Source organism: Aulonocara stuartgranti (assembly GCF_965226115.1).
Source record: "Aulonocara stuartgranti genome assembly, chromosome: 4".
Classification (NCBI taxonomy): Eukaryota; Metazoa; Chordata; class Actinopteri; order Cichliformes; family Cichlidae; genus Aulonocara; species Aulonocara stuartgranti.
In genome coordinates this window covers 32,499,758-32,521,305 of record NC_138942.1, presented here as the reverse complement: position 1 = coordinate 32,521,305, position 21,548 = coordinate 32,499,758, and the positions used below count along the sequence as shown (strand labels likewise).

Below are 21,548 nucleotides of genomic sequence, written 5' to 3'. Positions count from 1 at the left end.
GAAAGTATGGCAATTGTGTTATCACCAACCGCAGGACACAGCGAGTCCGCAATGCTTTCCTTTTGTTGTGTCACACCAGAGAAGAGTTACAACAAGGGGGCGAAATGGTCCGTGTGCAGGGCGAAGTGTATTACAGGTGAACGATAGACTGTGTGAACCTTTTGTTGTTGTAGAGTATAGGAACCACACTGCCTAATTCATATGTCACATCGAAATAAAACGCTCGTTGAGCACATCGGTCGGTCTTGTTGTGTGGTTTTTTTTTGTTTTGTTTTTTTTTTTTTTTTTTGCTTGTGTGTCTGACTGTAGGTCGGGGATCCGACTCACCTAGGTCGGGGATCCGAACTACCTAGGTCGGGGTTGGGGAGGGGAGGGGGGGGGGAGAGTATTTTATTAAGACTCATATAGTCCGAACGGCACAGACAGTAATAGGAGCCACAAGTATCACACGTTAACAATAACCTCGGTGAATCGACAGCGAACGATATGGCAACGTTACGCCTTTCGTGCTTTTGGATGTTGCTGTGCGCCTTGTCCCTAGCTACGGCTCTCAACACAACAGGTATGTAGTCACTTGCAACGTTTAATGGCCTGCATTGCACACTCTTGCCTTTGCTTTACGTGAACACTGTCCATTGCACGCCCAAAGTAACACCTTTCGATCGTACCCCGCTGTGTGACTACTCGAATGTTTTTTTTTTTGTTTTCTTGCCATCAGATCCCAAACACGTAAGCGCGACGAGCGGACAAGATGTCGCTCTTCACTGTGAGAGTCTGAGGCGTACCAACGACAACCTGATCGCATTGTGGACGAAGGAAGGATACACCGATGACAGATACGTGTTTCACGTTTGGAATAAGCGTTTAAATGAGACCAAGCAACACGCAAAGGAGACCAAGCAACACGCAGACTTCCACGGCAGAGTGCGGCTGATCGACCCATCCATGACCAACGGAAACGTTTCTGTGATTGTAAGGAACGTCAGTGTGGCTGACACAGGGTTGTACTCGTGTACGGTTCCGACAGGTGAATCCAGAGACCCCACAGAGCTTGAATGCCTTATCGTCCTCACAGTCACAGAACACGGCGAGTCCACAATGGACGAAGAGCTCACGATCTCAACAGAGACCCCGCGGTATTTCGACACCACGACCGCAGCACACGGCGAGACCACAATGCACGGAGATGGTGCATATTCGCGTTCTACACTATCCACACGAGGCTCCGTTGTGATAGCCTCCCTGAGCATGTTGGCGTTCATCCTGGCGGTCTAATGTTTTTGCAAATGTAACATAATATAGGCTTGCTACAGGAGCAGCTTGCTTGAAAGTATGACAATTGTGTTATCACCATTCATTCTGTATCATGTGTTTAACGCATACTATTTGGAAATAAACAGTATTATGTGTTTTTTGTGCTCCCACGATCACTGTGTTCTGTGTCAGTCGGTCGACGTACCCCCTTATTCTCACAAACACACTGGGGAGGGGGGGGGGGGGGTCCATAGCTACATTACCCGGCCGACCTGGCTACATTACTCGGCCGACCTGGCTACATTACCCGGCCGACCCGGAGTATAAGACAATCCACCCAAGAAACAAAGTCTCATCCAACACAGCTTCTCGAGTTACACCTCGTACACAAGCTATGGCTGTGCACCATTACCTGACCATCTGGAACCTTGGACATTTGTGCGATCGGTTTAAAAACACGTCTTTCGCGACCTTCTTGGGCATGACGCGTCACCACGCTCTGCATCAATACGGTGAAGAATTTGCCGATCGCCATCAAAGATTGTGTAACCAACTTAGAAGCGTGTTGTATTCAAAACGACTTATGGATACAACGCACGAGAACTCTTTGCAAGCGTGGAACAAAGTCCAGGGCCAGACGACTGAGGCTACCTGTATTGAGACTACGTCTGCACTGGCTCAAGGGACAGGGGGCTATCCCACAGAAGGGGTCGTTTCACCCATGGCGCAGCTTGCCGTGTCGCCAGTGCCACCCAGAGCTCCGGTTAAAAGTCGTCTCGGGCTGAGACGTCGAGACCGGTCCGATTTGAAGCGTGCGGGCGGCAAGGACCGTATTCGCAGAAACCTGTCGTACGAGTTTGAAGCTGTGAATATGTACTATACGCCACGCAGGAATAAGCAGTACACCTCGAAGGGGACTCGGGTTCCTGTCAAAGCCAGACTGGGAGCCCCAGTGAAACTTCGTGAACCAAGTATGTCTCACCGATGTGTGAGACGAAGACTTGAGTTGAGAAGAAGACTGGACTTTACTTGTACAATGCAAGACAACTAATGTATGAAGATATTGTAACAAGTGCATATGACAGTTATTTGACTGACAACAAATGTACGACGATATTGTACCAACTGCGGCACGTAATAAAAAGTTTTTTATTGTCAACATTTAAACAGCAGTGCGATTCTGTTTGTTAGTGTTCGAGTAAACATTGGGTCAAATGATTCACACATACACAAAGAAAAGATTTTATACATTTTATTCAGCAATACCATCAAAAATAGTGACTGTTAAACAGAGACGCGTAGATACATGCAGCAGGTACAAATGGGAGGCATCGAGATACCAAACGCAGCCTCAACGCACGACCCAGAGACAAGCACAGTAGTATTATGAATCACAGCATCTCCAAATAGGACGCTTGCAGTCCCTTGCAGGCCGTGTAACACTGTCTACAGTCACTTCTCTGCGCTGGCTGTGTCGATCCGCTAGTAAAACAGTGGTCTGTTGTTGGGCGATCCTGCACTGTGCTTGTAGAAACAGTCCGGCCCAAACACACAGTTGCCTTTGAGAAAATATTTGCATGTTATTTTGGACAGAATACTCGTCTTGTAGAGGCTGATGATCTCGTTCTTTTCGTCCTGATCTGTCACCCAGCATTTAGACGGTATGAAGTAAAAGGACACAGTCCGACATTCAGGGCATCCCTTCGCCGCGTTGTATGACACAACATCTGTCTTTCTTCTCCAGGTTCGTATACAGTGCAGGCAGAAGCAATGTTGGCAGTTTGGTAAGATGGCAAAGACGCGCTCCGAGGGATTCTGTTTGGTAAGTATGACGTCCATGCACACACCACATGTTCTGGCCAGGCTTTCGTGTACGTGGTGCTCAGACTTGACATACATTCCTTCACTGAAACGACCAACCTCGACCTTATTTCCTTGCAAAGCCATAGTTGTTTGACATTAGAGCTGCTTCTGTATATATATGTGTGTGTGTGTGTGTGTGTGTGTGTGTGTGTGTGTTTGTATTTATACTGTTCTCTCTGTGTGTGTGTGTGCGTGTGTGTGCGTGAGGTAGAGAGAGCTCTAATCGTCATCGCTCTCCGCAGCGGACCGATAAGCTCCTCCGGAGCGACGCTGCACGTGGGGTCGTTTCCCAACAATAGCACAGGGCTTCTTTGGTGGGATCTCAGGGTTGACCTTGTGCGTCGAGGTGAGTTGTCTGTTACGTTCGGCTGCTGTTTGTTCGTGTGCTAGAGTATGCCGAAGTGGGACGTCGCCGGGGTTATAGAGTTGCTGGTGTCGATGATGTTGTTGCGGTGTAATATCACGGAGCGTCAAGTGTTCCTGAGCATGTGTAGCGGTATACCTCTGTTCGTGTTGATGGGTACTATTCACCTGTGTCATTCCACTAGGTTGAGGCTGTTGCTGCTGGCGCACGCCGGGAACGCTCTGGTGTGCGATCATCATCGGAGGAGCGGAGGGAAAATTCGTGGATGTCACAGATTGCATCCAAGACGTTGGGATGTCCGTAAGATGCAGCGTGTGCTCTTTGTGAACTCTGCCAGCCGAACCGTGCTCCGCTGCGCTGACACAGTAACGGAAAAGGAGATATATGTAATATCTAGCCAGTTTCCTCGCGTCTACTGCAATACACTGAGGGATATCCGGAGGGTGGGATCCAGCGCTCTTATATTCCATCGCATGCAGGGATTCTAAGTCGGATTTCGGGACGTACAACCCATCTACCTTTGTCCACATGTCCCTTAGAAGCTGTAGGCCCATCTGAAGTGTCCTCACATCCCTGAACGAGGCGGCGTGCAGGTAGCCCGTGGCAGGCGAGCCGCTCATCACCAAACACTCAAACAGGTTGGCTGTCGCTGTACCCGAAAATGTGATCTCTCTGCGAGAGTTCATATTTATTTACCTGTCGAGAGAGAGAGAGAAAGGACGGAAGATTAATCTGAATTCGCTGTATTTCAACGTCCGACCCGCAGCTCTGCCAATGGCCGCCCCTGCGCGCTCCGGCAGGGGCAAACGATACTGCGACTTGCTTTTGGATCTGGTCGAAAAATACAGTCCGTTTCACGTGAGGACGTTTCGTTATAATGATCTACAAGGGATACTGTCTGTCGTCTCGGAGACCGGCCGAAGCGGATTCGTGCCAGGTCCCAGTTGCGACACGGTGGCCGAACTGGAAAGATATATACGAGAGGAAGATCGGAGCGATGTGCAGCTGTTAGCCATACAGGAGATAGCCGTACAGGAAGAGGTTAAAATCAGCAAGCAAACAAAATACCTCCTGGTGTACATAATAAATGCGATATCCAGTAAGTACAACTCTGTGGTGGTGTTTCTCATGACTAACCCTAAGATTACGGCCCCGTACTCTAAGAATGTCAGCGACCTACTGGACAATACAAACCGGCTGATCAAAACAAACACCAGACGCACTTCGTTCCTACCCACGTTCACCGCGCAACCATACCAACAGATACATCCGAGGATCCAGGGCGATCACCCGATACTCCACGTGCATCGACCACAAAGCTACAGTTCACCCGCGAAAGAAAGAAAGCGCTCCAGTTCGCTAGACAGTTTCCATAGAGAGTACGTCGACGTTGCTGACTGTGAAGCTACTACGGTAAACCCTTGGTCCGTGTACAGCGGACTACCCAGTAACCTGCAGTGTTCCATTGACATTCAGCAGTCAATGCAAGATCCCAGTATGCTGTTGGGCCGAGGCGGGTTCGGCATCATCGTGGAAACCTCCAACGTACAAGTTGCAAAAGTTAACATGTTCCCAGAAATGGCAGACTGGAGCCTGCCGTTTATAGAGGATCAGTTTTACCGATACGCGCACATCGCCACTCAAGTGGAAGAAATCGCCATAGGCGTTTCGATGAAGCACCCAAACATACTACGTACCTTTGGAGGATATTGGTGCGACATACCGCAGTATCCGTTAGGCGGCAGGGCCGTGATCGTGATGGAGAGAGCCCTATTCTCCTTACAGGAATTCATGGCCAGGATGAACAACCTGCAGAGGTCCGAATCGAGCACCTCCACCGACAGCGCCGTGCACCTGGCGCTGATACCCATTGTGGAATTGGATACATTGAGAGGACTGGAGTACCTACACGCGAGACATGTTCAACACCGAGACCTGACGTACAGAAATATCCTCGTGTGCCATCAACCCAATAGAAAACCGGTGGAGCTGTCGTTTAAGATCAGCGACTTTGGCACAGCCTGCAACTACTCGACTCCAGACCAGCAACGGGGCAATCGAGTGCACACGGCCCCCGAAGTGCTTTGGTGCCTAAATTCCACCACGGCCAGCGATGTGTTCAGCTGGTATTGTGTCATGTGGGAACTGTACACGGGATCCCCGTTGATAGAATACAGGCGTGCTCAGACGCCGTCCGAATTCTGTAAGAAGACCTACGGGGATAGCCTCTCTAAACTCGTCGGCGTGTACACGCCTTCAGACCCCACGACTGCATTTCAAAGCAACTACATGAAAGCGTACGACGGCGCGACGCTGTACGGCAAGTACGGACACTCTAGGCCCACCACCGCAACCATTGGGCGTACGCTGGGTGAAATGGGCCGCAATATTCGAGACAAAGCTTTCGTTAACATGGGCGTGCTTTGCATCACCTTGTTTCCCCAAGAACGTAGCACGCCCGGCGAGTTGTTGAAATTGAACCGTTACACGTATTTGAACGATGACGTATCACACGCCACCTCGCCGGTTCACGTAATCCCCAGTAATATGCAGGTCGGCCAGTACAGAGCGACGGATGCCATCGTAGCAAACGACTGTGTCCCCGACCAGTTCCGCATACTAGTGCAAGAAAAGAAGCTTGGGGTGTATACACACACGAGCAAAAGGTACTACGGCATAGACTTGATACGCTTATCGCCGGATTTACAACCCAGTCCGTGGTATAGAGAAAAAGAAACAGCGCTGTCCGATTGCGTCAGAAAGGCATGCTCCGAAAAGCGTAGAGCTGGCGAATCGCTGGAAAGTACTCTGGAGACGCTCTGTGCTGCAGATGCCGACCGCGTAGGGGCATTTCGTCCGTGTGCAAAACGAACACAGGCCGCCGCGCAGCCGGGTGCGGTGCCCGGCTTTCACAATGTCACGGCGGACGCTGCCCTTAGCGGCCAACAGCCGAGCGATAAAACGGGGGGGCGAGCGCCTACGGGTGTCGTTGCCGCGGAGGACGCGCTTACCCGGGCACCCTCGGTCCCACAGGTGCCAGCTGCGTACAATGTAGCCGCTGCGGGAAACCGTCAGTCGACTAGGCCGTCTCTCAGTCAACCCAGTCGCGTCAAATGCCTTGTTCGTACTAAGCAGACCAAAGGCGAGTCCGACGTCACCATGGTCATTGTCACGAACCCCACGGAGGACGACGTTGCGTGTTTCCAACGCGACGTCGTGGAAAGAGCATGTCGGCTGACAAAAGAACATCCCTCATTGTTTGCCGGACCTAGGGAATCTGTGTACAAGCAAGCTAAGGCTCATGGGCTATACGTGTTTCAATACGGTCAGTTCTTCAGATCCACCAAGATGATCAACTGGGTGTTGCAACAGGGAGAATCCTTTTATCCGTGCTTGATGCAAGTTCTCTTGACATTGAAAGCTGCCGCCGAGAACAACGTGCTACCTACGAACATGGCAACCGAGCACCTACTACTCGGCCGAGGGGCTGTGATGATCGACATAGTGGGTTATCTGAGCGCTCACTTTCCCCAGCCGGACCATCAACAGTTGCTAGGTGCCCACAGCCCGAGAATTACATCTGTGTGTTTGGAACTACTTAGTAAGCACGAGCCGGGATCTCCCGCTGTGCCATTTCTAGAGAAATGTCAGTCTTCTTTTTCAAATAGCCAAGACATAGAGCGTTTGGTCACAGAGTTGAGCCAGCGGAATGTTGCCAGCGCTATCACAAGAGTTCAGCCCGTTGTGTCATCGCTAGCGCACACGCACTTTACGTTCAGAGAATATTTGTCCGACGTACCAAATTGGGTAGGCTCGAGGGTCGGCGAGGCCAACTTGAATAAATGTACAGCTAAGGTTCTGGTGTGCGGAAACCCGACCCGTCTTCCGTTCACGAGGTTTTCTAAGACCGCGTGCCGCCCGGACTCGGCCCCCGGCGCGGCTGATGCGACACTTCACCACAGCGGACTCGTCAAAGACCTTGTGCGAAACATTGTCTTGAGAGTAAAGGCTAAGGCGCTATGGGATAACGCGCTCGCAGTTACCACTCTGGACTGCACTCAGGGTCTTACTAAGATCACACTAAGACCTAGTGCACTTTCAGGAGTGCCAAGCTTGGACGAGCTGAGGCGAGATATGTTTGAGTCCCTCGATCTACTATGCCTGTACACTCACGACAGGGCAGCGCTATTGGATTGGGCTCCCGTTATGAAAATCACAAAACATGTCACGTTGACTCCCCTGTCAAACTTCAGCTCGTATCACTTCAAGATAATTATACTACTAGTGCATATTGATGCAAAGGAGACTACCAAAGGAGCAATCAAGACACTGGACGAACTGTTTAGGGGTGTGCCACTTTACTGCACGACGGACTATTGAGCATTGTCTGCCGCGCGCAGCACGCAGGATAAACAACATGAGAGGGCTGATCAACGTTGGGTCTCACTGCGCCGTAAACAGTGTATTGCAGTGTCTGTATGTCACAGATGACTTTAGGATCACGTTGACCAGATCTGATGACGACGACGATGATGATGTTGTTGTTGTCGATGATGTCGACGACGCCGACTGCGATAGAGCCAGCTACAGCACCGTGACGAGCGAACTGACGAGTGTCTTACGGGACATGGACCGTAACACTCCGGGAATGCCGCCGTGCGATCCGAATTCACTTGTGGACGCGCTAATTCGATACAGTGGCATGACATACGAGGTTCAACAAGATGCCGATTCGGTGTTTAAGTGCGTGCTAAACGCACTGGCGGACGACGGCGACCCTCGATGCAAACAAGCATCTGACCTGTGGACTATACGGAAACGACAATCGGCAAAGTGTTCAACGTGTAACGCGGAATGCGTCTCGCACCATGCGGCGAACAACGTGATTGTATATATTGGGGAAAACGAGCCAAGTAAGCTACAGGACTACATGGACGACTACTCTGAGTCCTTTAGAGTGTCCGACTACCACTGTGGCACCTGTCAAGAGGAGACGGAGCTGAACGTCAATACGGATATCACAGAGCTACCCGCGGTCCTGTGTTTCACCCTTGCCAGAGGGCAGCGGTGTGTGCAACGCGGAGAGCTTATGGTCAACGCCAGTGCGATCGACGTACCAGAAGAACTAGACTGTAGCAGGATGTCTGCAACTTCACAGCCTACAAAGTACGAACTGTACGGTATGATAACTCACACAGGCCCCTATGAGTTCGGTCATTACGCAGCCTTTGTGAAAAAGATGTCCAAGTGGTATTTTGTTGACGGCGATGTTGTGAAACAGTGCCCTGTATTACCCTTATCGTACTACAACCTGCCTGCTCATTTGTATATGTTAATGTACAGAAGAATCTAAGTGCACCCCAGCGGGTTGTTGGTTTGTGATTGTACAGTCTGTATGTGTTCACTTTGACGAGATGTATGTCTGTCATGTATATTATTGAATGTGTTATACGGATGCAAAATAAACATGCGATAAAACAAGACAGCGTGTGTAATGTTTATTTGCAACTACAGTCAACAGGCGAAATCCAAACGTATTTATTTTGTATCCACCACAGTTAGGTCAGTCACATGAAAACTCTTACTGTCGGCCCAGTGTTACACGTTGGACAAACCCTGGTAGAACAACCGCAGGTTGCATGGCCACATATCATTATGTACACCCTAGGCTTATTGCACTCTACGCAGACAATGTCCGGCTGGACACTGCTCGTGTCCACCGCACGACAAAAAGTCCATTCCGCTTTGCACAGAAAACACGAGCGCTTCTTCGTCACCCTGACGCCCTGGTCGATGCATGCCGAGCAGCACATGTGTCCGCAGCTCAACATGCACATTGGCTTCCTTTCGTAACAGCAACAACACGCCGGCAGATCAGCCCCGCGAGATCCTGCAGCCGCATCCGAGTCCGAGTCCGAGCGTTCTCCAGCGTCTGCGCCAATTACACCCGGCGGACCACCAGGCCCGTTCGCTTGCAAGCGACCTGGATCCTGGGTAACAAATGTCAACCGGCGTTCATGTTCAAGGTCCGGCGAGGCGAAGCCCTCCCATGGTGATCGATGATGCGGCTCCCGGACTACAGGTTGCATTCGGCCCACACCCACGCTGGGAGCTCCCCTGCATCGAGCCATCTCTTCTGCGGTCAAGGCGTCAGTGTACTTAGGTTGTGTTTTCATAGAGTCCCACACCCACCACGGTACATGCGCCTCCTCGTACCTTACAATACGTGCACCGAATGTAATAGCGGAGTCACTTAAGAGTTCTCCACGGCTGACAAAATAGGGCCAGTTATTGTCAGATACGTCCTGGGCGAAGGCGCTTGCAAGTGATGTCGTTGCGATCGGCTCGTTCGGGGCGTGAGATGTTATCCAGCCTTCAAAACGTGCCTTTAGTCGCAACGAGTATTGCTCGAATTTATCTGCAGGGATCACCGCATGTATCAGAGTTAAAGTCGTTTCAATGATCCTACGATCCAGGGTACGCAGACGCCATTTGCTCACGCGATAACGTCGCACGTATGAACTAACAGGAGGCGCTTGTCTCACATCAGGCCTCCCTCTGCGGACAACGCCGGCGATTATGTGGATCTCTACAGAAGACATGGCTGTATCTGGGATGCCAGCTTCAGCGATACCTTTACCGGCAATGTCAAACACCCCAAAGCAAGCGTTTGTGTGGCCTCTCAGGTTGTGTCGTATAAACCACGGGACAGTTGTATTGTAGGTTTGCGGCCCGTGCCGTAGGTCGGCCGGTGCCGTAGGTCGGCCGGTGCCGTAGCCAGGTCGGCGAGCTTGACACCCCGAGGCACAGTTTAAGTGGACTTCACGCATGAGCACAAATACAGCTACACCGTAGGCTTGAGTTTGACAAGATGGAGCCGATTGCTAACATTTCACACCGTACCATCGTGCGGTACAATGAGACAATCAGGCCTCTGCTCAGCCGTACACATAGCTGTGACCGAAACGCAGCATACAACAGCAGTGCCGTGTACGTGCCTGTTATCCATGGGGTGGTGATGTTACTGGGCTTGTTTGCGAACTCGTACATGTTGCTGATACTTCATTCGAGAAATGGAAGGAGGAAGAGGCCTGCTAACATCGATGTGTATTTTACCCAATTGGGGATCTGTGACATATGCACTCTGCTCACTCTGCCTGTGTGGCTTACCCAAAGTGTGTTACACGGCCGCTGGATATTCGGATACGCAATGTGTAAAGTCTTTAAAGGCCTGACCACGGTATGTGCTAACATCGTAGCTACTACAGTACGTTTGACGTGACACCGTGACTTGGACATGTGTAACACTCACTGTGTTTTCATTTTTTTTTTTGCCCACAGCTCTTTTTCCAGTACGGGGTGTGCCTGTTGGTCTTCGTGAACGTCAACAGATATATGAAGATTGTACACAATAGAGGAATGAGCGCGTCCCGCAGAAGCAGAAGCCTAGTGAGTGCTATATGCGGATGCATACCCGCTGTATCTGCTACGGTGGATATGTTTTACTGGCAGACTATTCGGTTATCCCCAACGTCTCCCGTAATGTTTTGTTACAACGCCATGCCACCTATAATGAAGGACCTCAGTTTTTGGCTTAGGATGACCGTGTCTTTTCTTTTGCCTACAGTTGCTATCATATACTGTAACAGCATGATTGTACACACTGTAAAGAATCACATACAAAATACCGTGCTGGGCAAGCGCGTAACACGCACATACAGAAGGGCGAAGATATTGCCGATGGTCACTGTTGCATCGTTCGTGTGCTGTTGGACACCGTGGCTCGTCAGTGTGCTGTACTTTCGTTCACATAGACATTGCAACGTAGCTACAGTGTTGAACATTTGCACGGGTGTCGGTCATTTATATTGCCTGTCAAACCCTGTGTTGTATATATTCGTCAAGCGAAGGTCCAACGGTACTCTGCGTGCTATGAGCAAAAGTACCAGTTTCTAGCTACCAGGGAAGCGGTGTAATGTGTATATATTTGTGTAAATAAATTCACCGAAAGCTTTATTCTGACTTTTGTCTTGAATCTAATTGCTTTTGAGGTATGTTGGTCTTCTACACATTCCTGTCCTTCTTCTTTGTCCTGCACCGCACACTAGCTAAAAAGAAACAAACTAGATGTGTATAGTAAGGAAGCAGCGACACTTTATTTCATGGAAAGTATATACAACGACAACCAACAAGACACTTTATTTCATGGAAAGTATATACAACAACAACAACAACAACAACAACATGTACGTGCACACTTCTAATCACAAGATCTGTGTTTCTTGGACGATCCCCGTTTCGATCCGTGAGATCTCTCCCGTTGCGAAGAGTGGTGCGATGGCGTCTGTTTTCTTTTTTGTGAACGTTTACCCTGTGGTGCAGCATGCGAACATTGCGTTGGGTCACTACAATCCTCTCTCTGTCCACCGTGTGTAAGAGGTGTGTGTCTCCGCAACGCAAGCGCCGTTCTACCGTCGTCTGGGTCCCCACGACAAGGCCCCGAGCGTCGATAATCGCTGACCATTGTGATCATGGTCGCAGCGTAATCTCGTTTCAACATGTCGACCGTAAAAATGTCATCTTTGAAAACGTGATTGAACACATCACACGCATCCTTCCACTCCCAATCTTCTTCCAATTCGAAGAGGTAGTCCCTGTCCACTGTATCGTTCGTCAGAAGCACTTGATCCTGATGATACGTAGTCCTAGTTTTGCAAAACGAACTCATGTTCTTAACCGGTACACCCGCGTAGTCTCCGGAATACACCGTCAACCTCGGTCCGTGGAACGTGTGCCGCGGGCCCACGTTGGCTTCTTTGAGGTGGCTTTCGTTGTAAGCCAGATGGGGAGCCTCCTCGCCCAGCGCTTCGAGTAAAACAGCTCCGTAATACAAAGGCGCCGAGCACTGAAACGTCTCGCCGCCCAGCACACATCTGTGGAAGGTTAGCTCGTCCAATGCCTTCACACCGGCTGTAGCTTCCAACACCAGCGAGCGAAGCGGGTCCTCTGTGAAGTCTAGCGTGAATGACAACCTAGGACACTGCGGAGGTCGCTCGTTCGCGTTCTCGTAACACTGACCCATAGCATTCTCCCATTCCTCCTCGTCGGCGCTCTGCTCGTAAGACTCCACCATACCCGAGGTGACTTGAGACCAGAATCCAGCATGAGAATCGGGGGCGTAGGTCGCTAACATGTCATACAGCATTTCAAGGGACAACGTGACAGTGCTCACTTTTTTATTCACCTTCGCCCGACCTCTCTTCACGTGCGAGGGAAGCTGGCTATGGGACAATCTGTACGTGCACAATTTACGCGTCTTCACCTCGCTGTCGACAGCAGACCTAGCCGGCACTTTACACGTCGAACACAACATGAGCATCTCGTGCGCAGTGCCATTGTCGTCCTTGTTGTGCTCCGCCGAGAAAAACATGTCCTCTATCCCCGAAACAGACAGGCTGCCGTTTTTGATAGTCGTCTTGAGTTTCTGTTCGTACACCTGTGTTAAAACGTATCCCAACACCTTACACGCAAACCTTCCCTGCGAGTCGAGGGCGCGAGGACATATATCCGGCAGACAGGCCGCCGTGCACAGTTTGTACACGGCGTTGGTCTCTAAGCATATTTGTCCGAAGGACAGCTTGTTCAGCGCTCGCAGTCTGTTTTCGTTCAGCGTCCTTGTGAACGAGTCGCAATCCGGGTAGTCGGCCTTATCGGGAATACGAGTCCAGGGAGGGATCCAAATGTCAAACACAAAATGACAGGCCAGCTTCATCGCCTCCGCGAACACCAGCTGGTTTATGCAGAAAGCAACCCTCCGGCCCACCATCCCCGCGCACTCGATGTGCGTCTCGTAAAACGCGGCGACGCACGCGTCTCTAGCGCTGTCAAACCGGACTCCGAATTGCACGACCTCGGAGTCCGCGATCATCGTAGCAGACTGTATTAGATTCTGTCTGTATAGGCAAAGCGCTGCGATGCGATCCATCTTCCGCTTCTCCACCACATCCCTAATTTGTACAGTGCTTCGAGTGCGACTGACCTCTTTAGGATGTTCAGATTCCATTATCAGACACCTGTCCGCCCAGGCGTCGCTCATGAACCCCATGGTGTTTGTGTTCCACACAAACCCGCAGTTGTGAACAGCTTGGAACTTCACCGTGGCAATTTTGCCTGTCATGGGGTCTTTGGTCACGACGTCGCTTTCTAGGGTGCTGGTGTCCAACAGATTTTTGAACGTGTTGGGGATGACGTTTGATTCTCTGTCGATCGATTTGGTGTTTTTCTCGTGTGTTATGTGAGCGTCGTCTATCATCACCACACAAGCGTTCCTCTTCTGCTTGTACTTGAAGGCCTGCATCGTGAACGAAGTTAGCCTCTCGATGCAATTCCTCACCGCGCGAAATTGATGCTCCAGCACGTTGTTAGCGTAACTTTTACCTTCCCCGGGACCGGTGATGTTCAACAGCATGATACGTTCGATGGTGTATCTGGGTGCGGTGTTTGTTATGATGTAATTAAAGGTGGTCGACGCTTGAAACAGTCTAGTTATTGCCAAGGTGTCACAGAACAGGTGTTTAACCACTGCCGCGTCGTACACCTTTACGCTGGCGTACTCCCGTTGGCCGTCGTCGCAGACTGTCCTGCATAGCTGTGAATGTATGTCCGGCAGGTGGTGTCCGAGAGACAAAGATGCGTTGCCTCGACTCCCATCTACAACTTCGTGTAAACCCATGTATATTGCATCTCGTTCGCCAAAGTGCCGTCTTGTCAAGATTGTAAAGACCATATCCGCTATGAGCTCAAACTGATCCCTGTCACCGTACTCCTGTTTCATTTCTTTGCTCATACGCTCGACTTTACCCAACTGTGGGAACAAGTGTGCAAAACAGTAGCTGTGATCGTTTTTGCTTGTGACAAATGGGTGCGTTTCTGCGTGATTGTAGTAGCAGGCATACGCCGCGTAACATTGTCCTCGGCACGGCATGTTGTCGCCACTCCCGCGGCTACAGTCGCAGCGTCCGCTGTCTAACATGCGCGCGAGATGTAGAGTTCTGCGCTGGGTGCGTATTTTGCGCAACCCGACATCCACGACACTCCTGTTCACCGGTACGTGTTTGTGAAGCATGCTTCGAGTGAACAAGTCTGGGGTGTCAGAATCTATGAGGCTGTCCAGGGTGTATCTAAACACAATCAGTCCTCGCGAGTCGACTCGCGATTGCGATCCCCGCGCCAGATCGCGGGTGAAGGCCTTGAGTTTCTCCACGTGTGTCACATCGCCAGGCACATCTGGATTATATGTTGACATGACGCTTTGTTCGAGCCACCGCGTTGGTCCTAAACTAGCCATCAGTGCTCTGAACAACGTCTGGCCTTCGCCTCGCAGGCAAATGTCCGTCATCGTAGATATCGATGTCTCGAGGGTCTTAAGCTTCAAACGAGTTATGCTCTGCGGCAACACCACTGCAGTTTTCCCAGACTGACACACCGGTGTGTACAAAGATCCCTGTAATTCTTTAACTGTTTTCTTGTCCAACTGTTTAGAGTTCAACGCGTCCGAGACAATGTCCACCCAATGGAATATGGCTGACAATTCAGCTTTCTCATCCTTCATCGCTACCATTGCATTGTTTAGCGAGGAGAGTTTCTTCCTGACCAGCTGCAGTCTCATGAAGGCGCTGAAGGCTTGTTTGTGCAGCTCCTCGTCGTCGTCGTCCTCGTCGTCCTCGTCGTCCGATTGCACATCGGCCACGTCGTCCTGGCCAAACACGTCTATACCAGCGTCCATGTCAAGTAGATCCAGTAGATAATTACTAGGTGTGTATCCCACCTGCGAGGAGTCGGGTTGCACTTGCGTACTGCCGTCTCCACTTGATACTTCGTTGTCATTGTCCATATTTAGAATAAAACAAAACAATCTTCCGTGAGCGTTATCCTCTCGGATAGGTGGCGACATGGACACGAAGTCCGGGTCCTCTAGTGTGACTTGAAGCACTGTACCTTTGCAACAATACGTGAGATATAGAAGCAGTTGGAACGTAGCTCTATCGGCGGTGGACAACGCAGAGAAGGACAGTTCGTCCGACGGACTGTCGTGTACGACATCATTGGAAACCGATAGAAATAAAGCTTTCCTTTTCCGGGGCACAGTGACATTGTCAATCACAGCAGTGTCCCTGTCAATATCAGGCAGGTAACATTGTCCAGTACTAAGCACGACCTTGGGCCTGTCGACCATGATATCGGAATGTACCGATAAAACTAACTAACTAGCTGCTGCTACTACTACTACTACTACTACTACTACTACTACTACTACTACTACTACTACTACTACTACTACACAGTATGGACCATTGCCATCTTGTAAATATTACTCGTAGTCCTGGCTGCGTGCAGTAGCTAGGAACTTCACCAGTAAGATGCGTGAGTGACTAGATTTTGTGGCTTCACAGCTATGATTCTATCAGTCATGTTCTTGGTTGTCTACGAGGTTTATTGGTCTAACAGGGTATTGGTTAACAGAATTATACAACAACACAACGGGTTGGGAAGGTTGTGCTACAGGTCGGGGGCTTTGGTGCTACAGGTCGGGAAGGTTGGAACTGTAGGTCGGGAAGGTTGGAACTGTAGGTCGGGAACGATGGAACTGCAGGTCGGGAACGATGGAACTACAGGTCGGGAGCTTTGGAACTACAGGTCGGGAACGATGGAACTACAGGTCGGGAGCTTTGGAACTACAGGTCGGGAAGGTTGGAACTGTATGTCGGGAACGATGGAACTGCAGGTCGGGAACGATGGAACTACAGGTCGGGAGCGATGGAACTACAGGTCGGGAGCTTTGGAACTACAGGTCGGGAACGATGGAACTACAGGTCGGGAGCTTTGGAACTACAGGTCGGGAAGGTTGGAACTGTAGGTCGGGAACGATGGAACTGCAGGTCGGGAACGATGGAACTACAGGTCGGGAGCTTTGGAACTACAGGTCGGGAGCTTTGGAACTACAGGTCGGGAAGGTTGGAACTGTAGGTCGGGAACGATGGAACTGCAGGTCGGGAAGGTTGGAACTACAGGTCGGGAGCTTTGGAACTACAGGTCGGGAACGATGGAACTGCAGGTCGGGAACGATGGAACTACAGGTCGGGAGCTTTGGAACTACAGGTCGGGAAGGTTGGAACTGTAGGTCGGGAAGGTTGGAACTGTAGGTCGGGAACGATGGAACTACAGGTCGGGAGCTTTGGAACTACAGGTCGGGAACGATGGAACTGCAGGTCGGGAACGATGGAACTACAGGTCGGGAGCTTTGGAACTACAGGTCGGGAAGGTTGGAACTGTAGGTCGGGAAGGTTGGAACTGTAGGTCGGGAACGATGGAACTACAGGTCGGGAGCTTTGGAACTACAGGTCGGGAACGATGGAACTGCAGGTCGGGAACGATGGAACTACAGGTCGGGAGCTTTGGAACTACAGGTCGGGAAGGTTGGAACTGTAGGTCGGGAAGGTTGGAACTGTAGGTCGGGAACGATGGAACTGTAGGTCGGGAGCTTTGGAACTACAGGTCGGGAGCTTTGGAACTACAGGTCGGGAGCTTTGGAACTACAGGTCGGGCACTTTGCAATTGGTGTACTGTGAACATAATACAACTTTCACAAGTAGTCGTCTCTTGTGTGTTTTACATAGTGTTATGGAATATAGTTCTCAGGGTAGGGTGTAACACTCGTGCATTTTGACCACCAGATTACTCTAAGCTATGTGTTGATGTTCCAGGAACAACATAATTTGGACCTGTGTATTCTCCGGAAGGCGTTGTGCATCCAAAGAGAAATACAGATCCTTAGTTTATGTGTGCACACCGTGCTTAAGAGGATCTCAGCTCGTTTTCACTAGGGAACATGGCAGAGTACTATGCACCATACCAATGGCGTCAAGAAAACGACAGCGAACGGTGTGGACCCGTACGACCACCAGGAATATCCTCTGTTTTTCGGAACGTGCAGCGGCGACGAGAATACGAGAATAATAAGACACATCGCATATACAACAATGAAAGCCGACCATGCGGTCCCACGAGCTCAGGTTTGAGAGAATCGACAACTGTGAATCGCACCCATTCACGGCAGGAATACTACACCCCAGCTAAACAGAGACGATACAACGTGGAAAGCAACCAAACCGTTTCGTCTAGATACCAAGGGCAACAACCACAAGAAAAGCACCGTCAGCGCCTTACGTCCCGGGATACCAATACCACACCTATGTCAAATTCTAGGACTGGGTATAAACAGAAGCGTCTGGATGTCACACCAAGTCGCTTAAACAATAAGCTCGCGGGACAAGACAGGAATCGGAGCAATAGGCAGAAGGACACCTCATACCTACCCGCTAAGGCTGCTCAACCACATCACGACAAACCAAAGCCTCTCCGGGTTAAAGGAAAGCCCATCACCTTACAACGTGCGCCTCTCAGTTCTACTGGGCGCGATGCACAAGACATCAGATGCCGCGCTATCGGCCAAGAGCAGCCTCGCAGTTCACACACTGTGCCCACCCAACCGTCTCAATCGACGAGACAACCGAGTCCGAAGCAAACGCCACCGCGAGTGAAAAGGAACAACAGTGTGAAAAGACCGTGGAGGAATGCTAAACTCACTCGCACCCCCGACTCAGAAGACTGCGACTCTGACGAAGACAACAATGCCGGGTTGACACGCAGCACGGAGTATAATTATGGAGCTGCGCCTCAGGAGGAAGAGAACACAGAGATCCAAAGACACTCTTTGACGAACGGCCGAGCACTCCAGGAGGGCAATGCCGATGATGCCTCATCATCCGATTCCAGTGCGAGTGATGCAGAATCGCATCACTCCGGGTCGTCCGGCTCGAGTTCATCTGGATCGAGCGCGACGCCGTCTGCTTCGTCGTCATCGGACTCATCGGACTCATCGGACTCGGAAGACGAGGTGGCATTACCCGAAGAACATAAATCAAACAGTCAGCGCGCAGCCTCCACGAAAAAGGCCAGTCTTACTACCGCCGCTGTTGCAGCCACCAAAGGGTCTTCTCCAACCGTGGCAACGACATCAAGACAGGTTCATGGTATTGGAAAAGGATCATCTGGGACACGTACGCGGGAGCATGTCGGCGTCTTGCCGCGCAAACAAATGTCTAATCAACGCAACACCCACCGCAAGCCTCAAAGCGGCAGCAACAGCGCACTCGCTTCAGAGCAGAGCACACGGCCAACCATCACGACCCAAACTAAGGTCACATCTCCAGCAAAACCAGGTGAAACGCACAGCCGTTCCACTCCTCCTGGCCCTCGAACGGCGATGCAAACGCCGCACCACAAGCATAGGGCTCGCGGGCAGGCAGCGAGAACGACTCCTCAATGGAAACGCAAGCCTGGTGTCGTGAACGGTCAGGAAGTACCCAATGGTGAAAAACCCAAGCTTGATACACAACAAACAACGCCAGACCTTCGTGTTTTATCCAACAACCAGGCGCAAGATATTAAATGTCGGTGGGTCGCCTCAGTACAAGTAGAAGAATCCAGCCAAAAGGCCGCTGAGGCAGCCCTAAAGGAAATCAGTTCGAATCTGCGCTCCCCCGCCAAGCCTATGGAAGCGGAGCCCCTAGAAACAATCGAAACAATCGAAACAACTGACGCGTGCCGGCATCTGACATCCATTACCGAGCCTAGAGAAGAGGAAACAATCGAAACAATCGAAACAACCGACGCGTGCCGGCATCTGGCATCCATTACCGAGCCTAGAGAAGAGGAAACAATCGAAACAAGCGACGCGTGCCGGCATCTGGCATCCATTACCGAGCCTAGAGAAGAGGAGCCCCTATGCCCGACCGAAGCAAGCTCACAGTTGTTGCCCTTTGATGACTCCGATTCTACTGTGGCCGTGGTGAGCCTACAGTGTATGAGAGACATGTGTAACACTACTATAAAGAAGAACACAAGCGACGAGCCCGCAGAACAGCCGCCGCAAGACGAGGTGCCAAAATACCAAAACCACAGCGAGTTGCCTCACGAGTCGCCTGACGAAACCGTCGACGATATCCTTCGGTACCTAGATGTTGTACCGGCCCCAGCGACAGCAGACAATGTTGTTTTATATCAGGGTGCAATGCAACAACAACACAGCACCAGCCCAAGATTAATTGGCAGCAAGAGAAGCAGGGAGACAACCGAGGTTCCTGCGGCAAGGTAAGTGTACTATATCATCTACATGGCGAGGGTCCCACAGTCTGTGTGTACATCGCCAATCGTCTTTCTAAAGCACTCACATCTAATTTGTACACTGTGTTTGTGTACAAAATAGGTTCGCGGACATGGAGACAGCCCAAGAGTCTGCAGATTACGTGAATGCATTCAATGGTGACGACGACCTTGGGTTTGCCCCGGCGAGATTGTGGACGGACAATGGCAACAGAAGCAACAATGAGCAAAACGTACCAAATCCCAACTATGTGTTGTCATCGACATCATCACATAACGGAGAAGCCGTCACAGGCCATGGGTACTATAGCAACTCTAGTGTTTCAGATCGCAAAGACGATCTGAGCTATACCGAAGAACACGCGATGGTAGCACACGCAGCAGATACATTATCCTGCGAACGCGTGTCGCCTGTTAGTACGCCAGCTGTAGCTCCGCCGCAGCCGCCGACACTGCACGTAAACCCAGAAGACGGAGAATACCGCGAAGCACTCAAGTCTATACTAGAGATAGTTTCCAACGCTGTGAAATGTACAGTGTGTCAATGTGCATTTAACGCCACTGTGCTCTGTGTCGACTACACGATTAAGCTAAACAGACCCCTGCAGTGTGCCTGCGGGTGTGTCATATGCTCTGTGTGCTACACGAAACACAAAGGGTGTGCCATACACAAAGTGCAGTCGAGGCGCGCTATTGTCAATGTCACTGTCAACCAGCTAGCTAGCGTGGCACACGTGCAGTGGAATCTAGAGCTAGACCAAACGGCTGCTTTCAGGACCGAAGGGGACGAAGGTGTGCGTACGATCATGCATCTGCATTGCAGTGCTCCGACTGTGGACGAACTGAGAAATGGTTGGTTCTGCGCACACACACACACACACACACACACACACACACACACACACACACACACACACACACACTGCATGGTTTCACAAGAGCACACTACGCTCACTTGAACATTTTTTTTTTGTCTTCCAGCTTTCGAGAGATTAATCAACAACCGAGACGAGATGGCTTTCAAGTACTGGCTGAACTCGCCCATGCCGGAGGCGATGGCCTACAGATTTGTGTGCATGCCGCACATTCCGGGCTTTTGGGATCACATCGCCATGGGTTGCCACACGCCTAACACGCAACTCATGTTGTCGCCCGATGTGTACACGCCACAACTGTTCGATGTGAACATGGGCGGTCTGCATTTCCACTGGTGCTGTTTTGTGTTTGTTGACCAGACTATACTGGCCGTGTGGTGCTCAGGGCAAACCAACACTGGTTTGGCAGAAGTTCTGCCTATCACAGACAGAAGGGACCAGAGAGTACGCCAGTTGACGTCGTCTAATGCGTTCAACTCTATGCTATATTATCTACACAGATGGATCCGCGTACACTACGGTAAAGGTGATGCGGATGTCGTTGAGGTTGTGTTTGACTGTATGCCTTCCGAGAGCTCAACCTTTGCGCATTTCATCTCTATGCTGGCAGCTAAAAGTTTAGCCTTGTCCGTGTTCTCGCCTGCGATTACACAACGCAGGGCGCAGACAGATTTGCATTACACCATCGACCACAGATACCCAGAGCAACTATTCAGTCAACCTCCAAATGATTTTGACGGGGGTGTCAAAATTGACATCAGACAAGAGTTTGGATGTCACCACGACGTGGAAATACAATCGAAGCTTTACTTTACTTCTAACGACCACAGGGTATACACTTGACACTTTCGTGTAACATAAGTGTTGTAAAACCATGAAGCTAAGTCTTTCTCACTGTACTTTTATATTTATATTTATATTTATATTTATATATATATATATATATATATATATATATATATATTTAT

At 50.6% G+C, this 21,548-nt stretch overlaps 2 protein-coding genes across 2 annotated transcripts in view; one reads left to right on the top strand and one right to left on the bottom strand.

Moving 5' to 3' along the window:
• LOC309704681 (uncharacterized protein) overlaps window positions 1–21,548 on the bottom strand; it is a 235,740-nt gene that overhangs the window by 51,930 nt on the left and 162,262 nt on the right. The gene's annotated exons all lie outside the window — the stretch shown is intronic.
• LOC309705600 (uncharacterized protein) lies at window positions 17,370–21,459 on the top strand (the record flags this gene model as incomplete). Its single annotated transcript, XM_082531513.1, has 3 exons — window positions 17,370–19,693; window positions 19,809–20,557; window positions 20,687–21,459. 3 exons carry the CDS (start codon window positions 17,370–17,372, stop codon window positions 21,421–21,423), a joined length of 3,810 nt encoding a protein of 1,269 aa, XP_082387639.1. The 3' UTR covers window positions 21,424–21,459.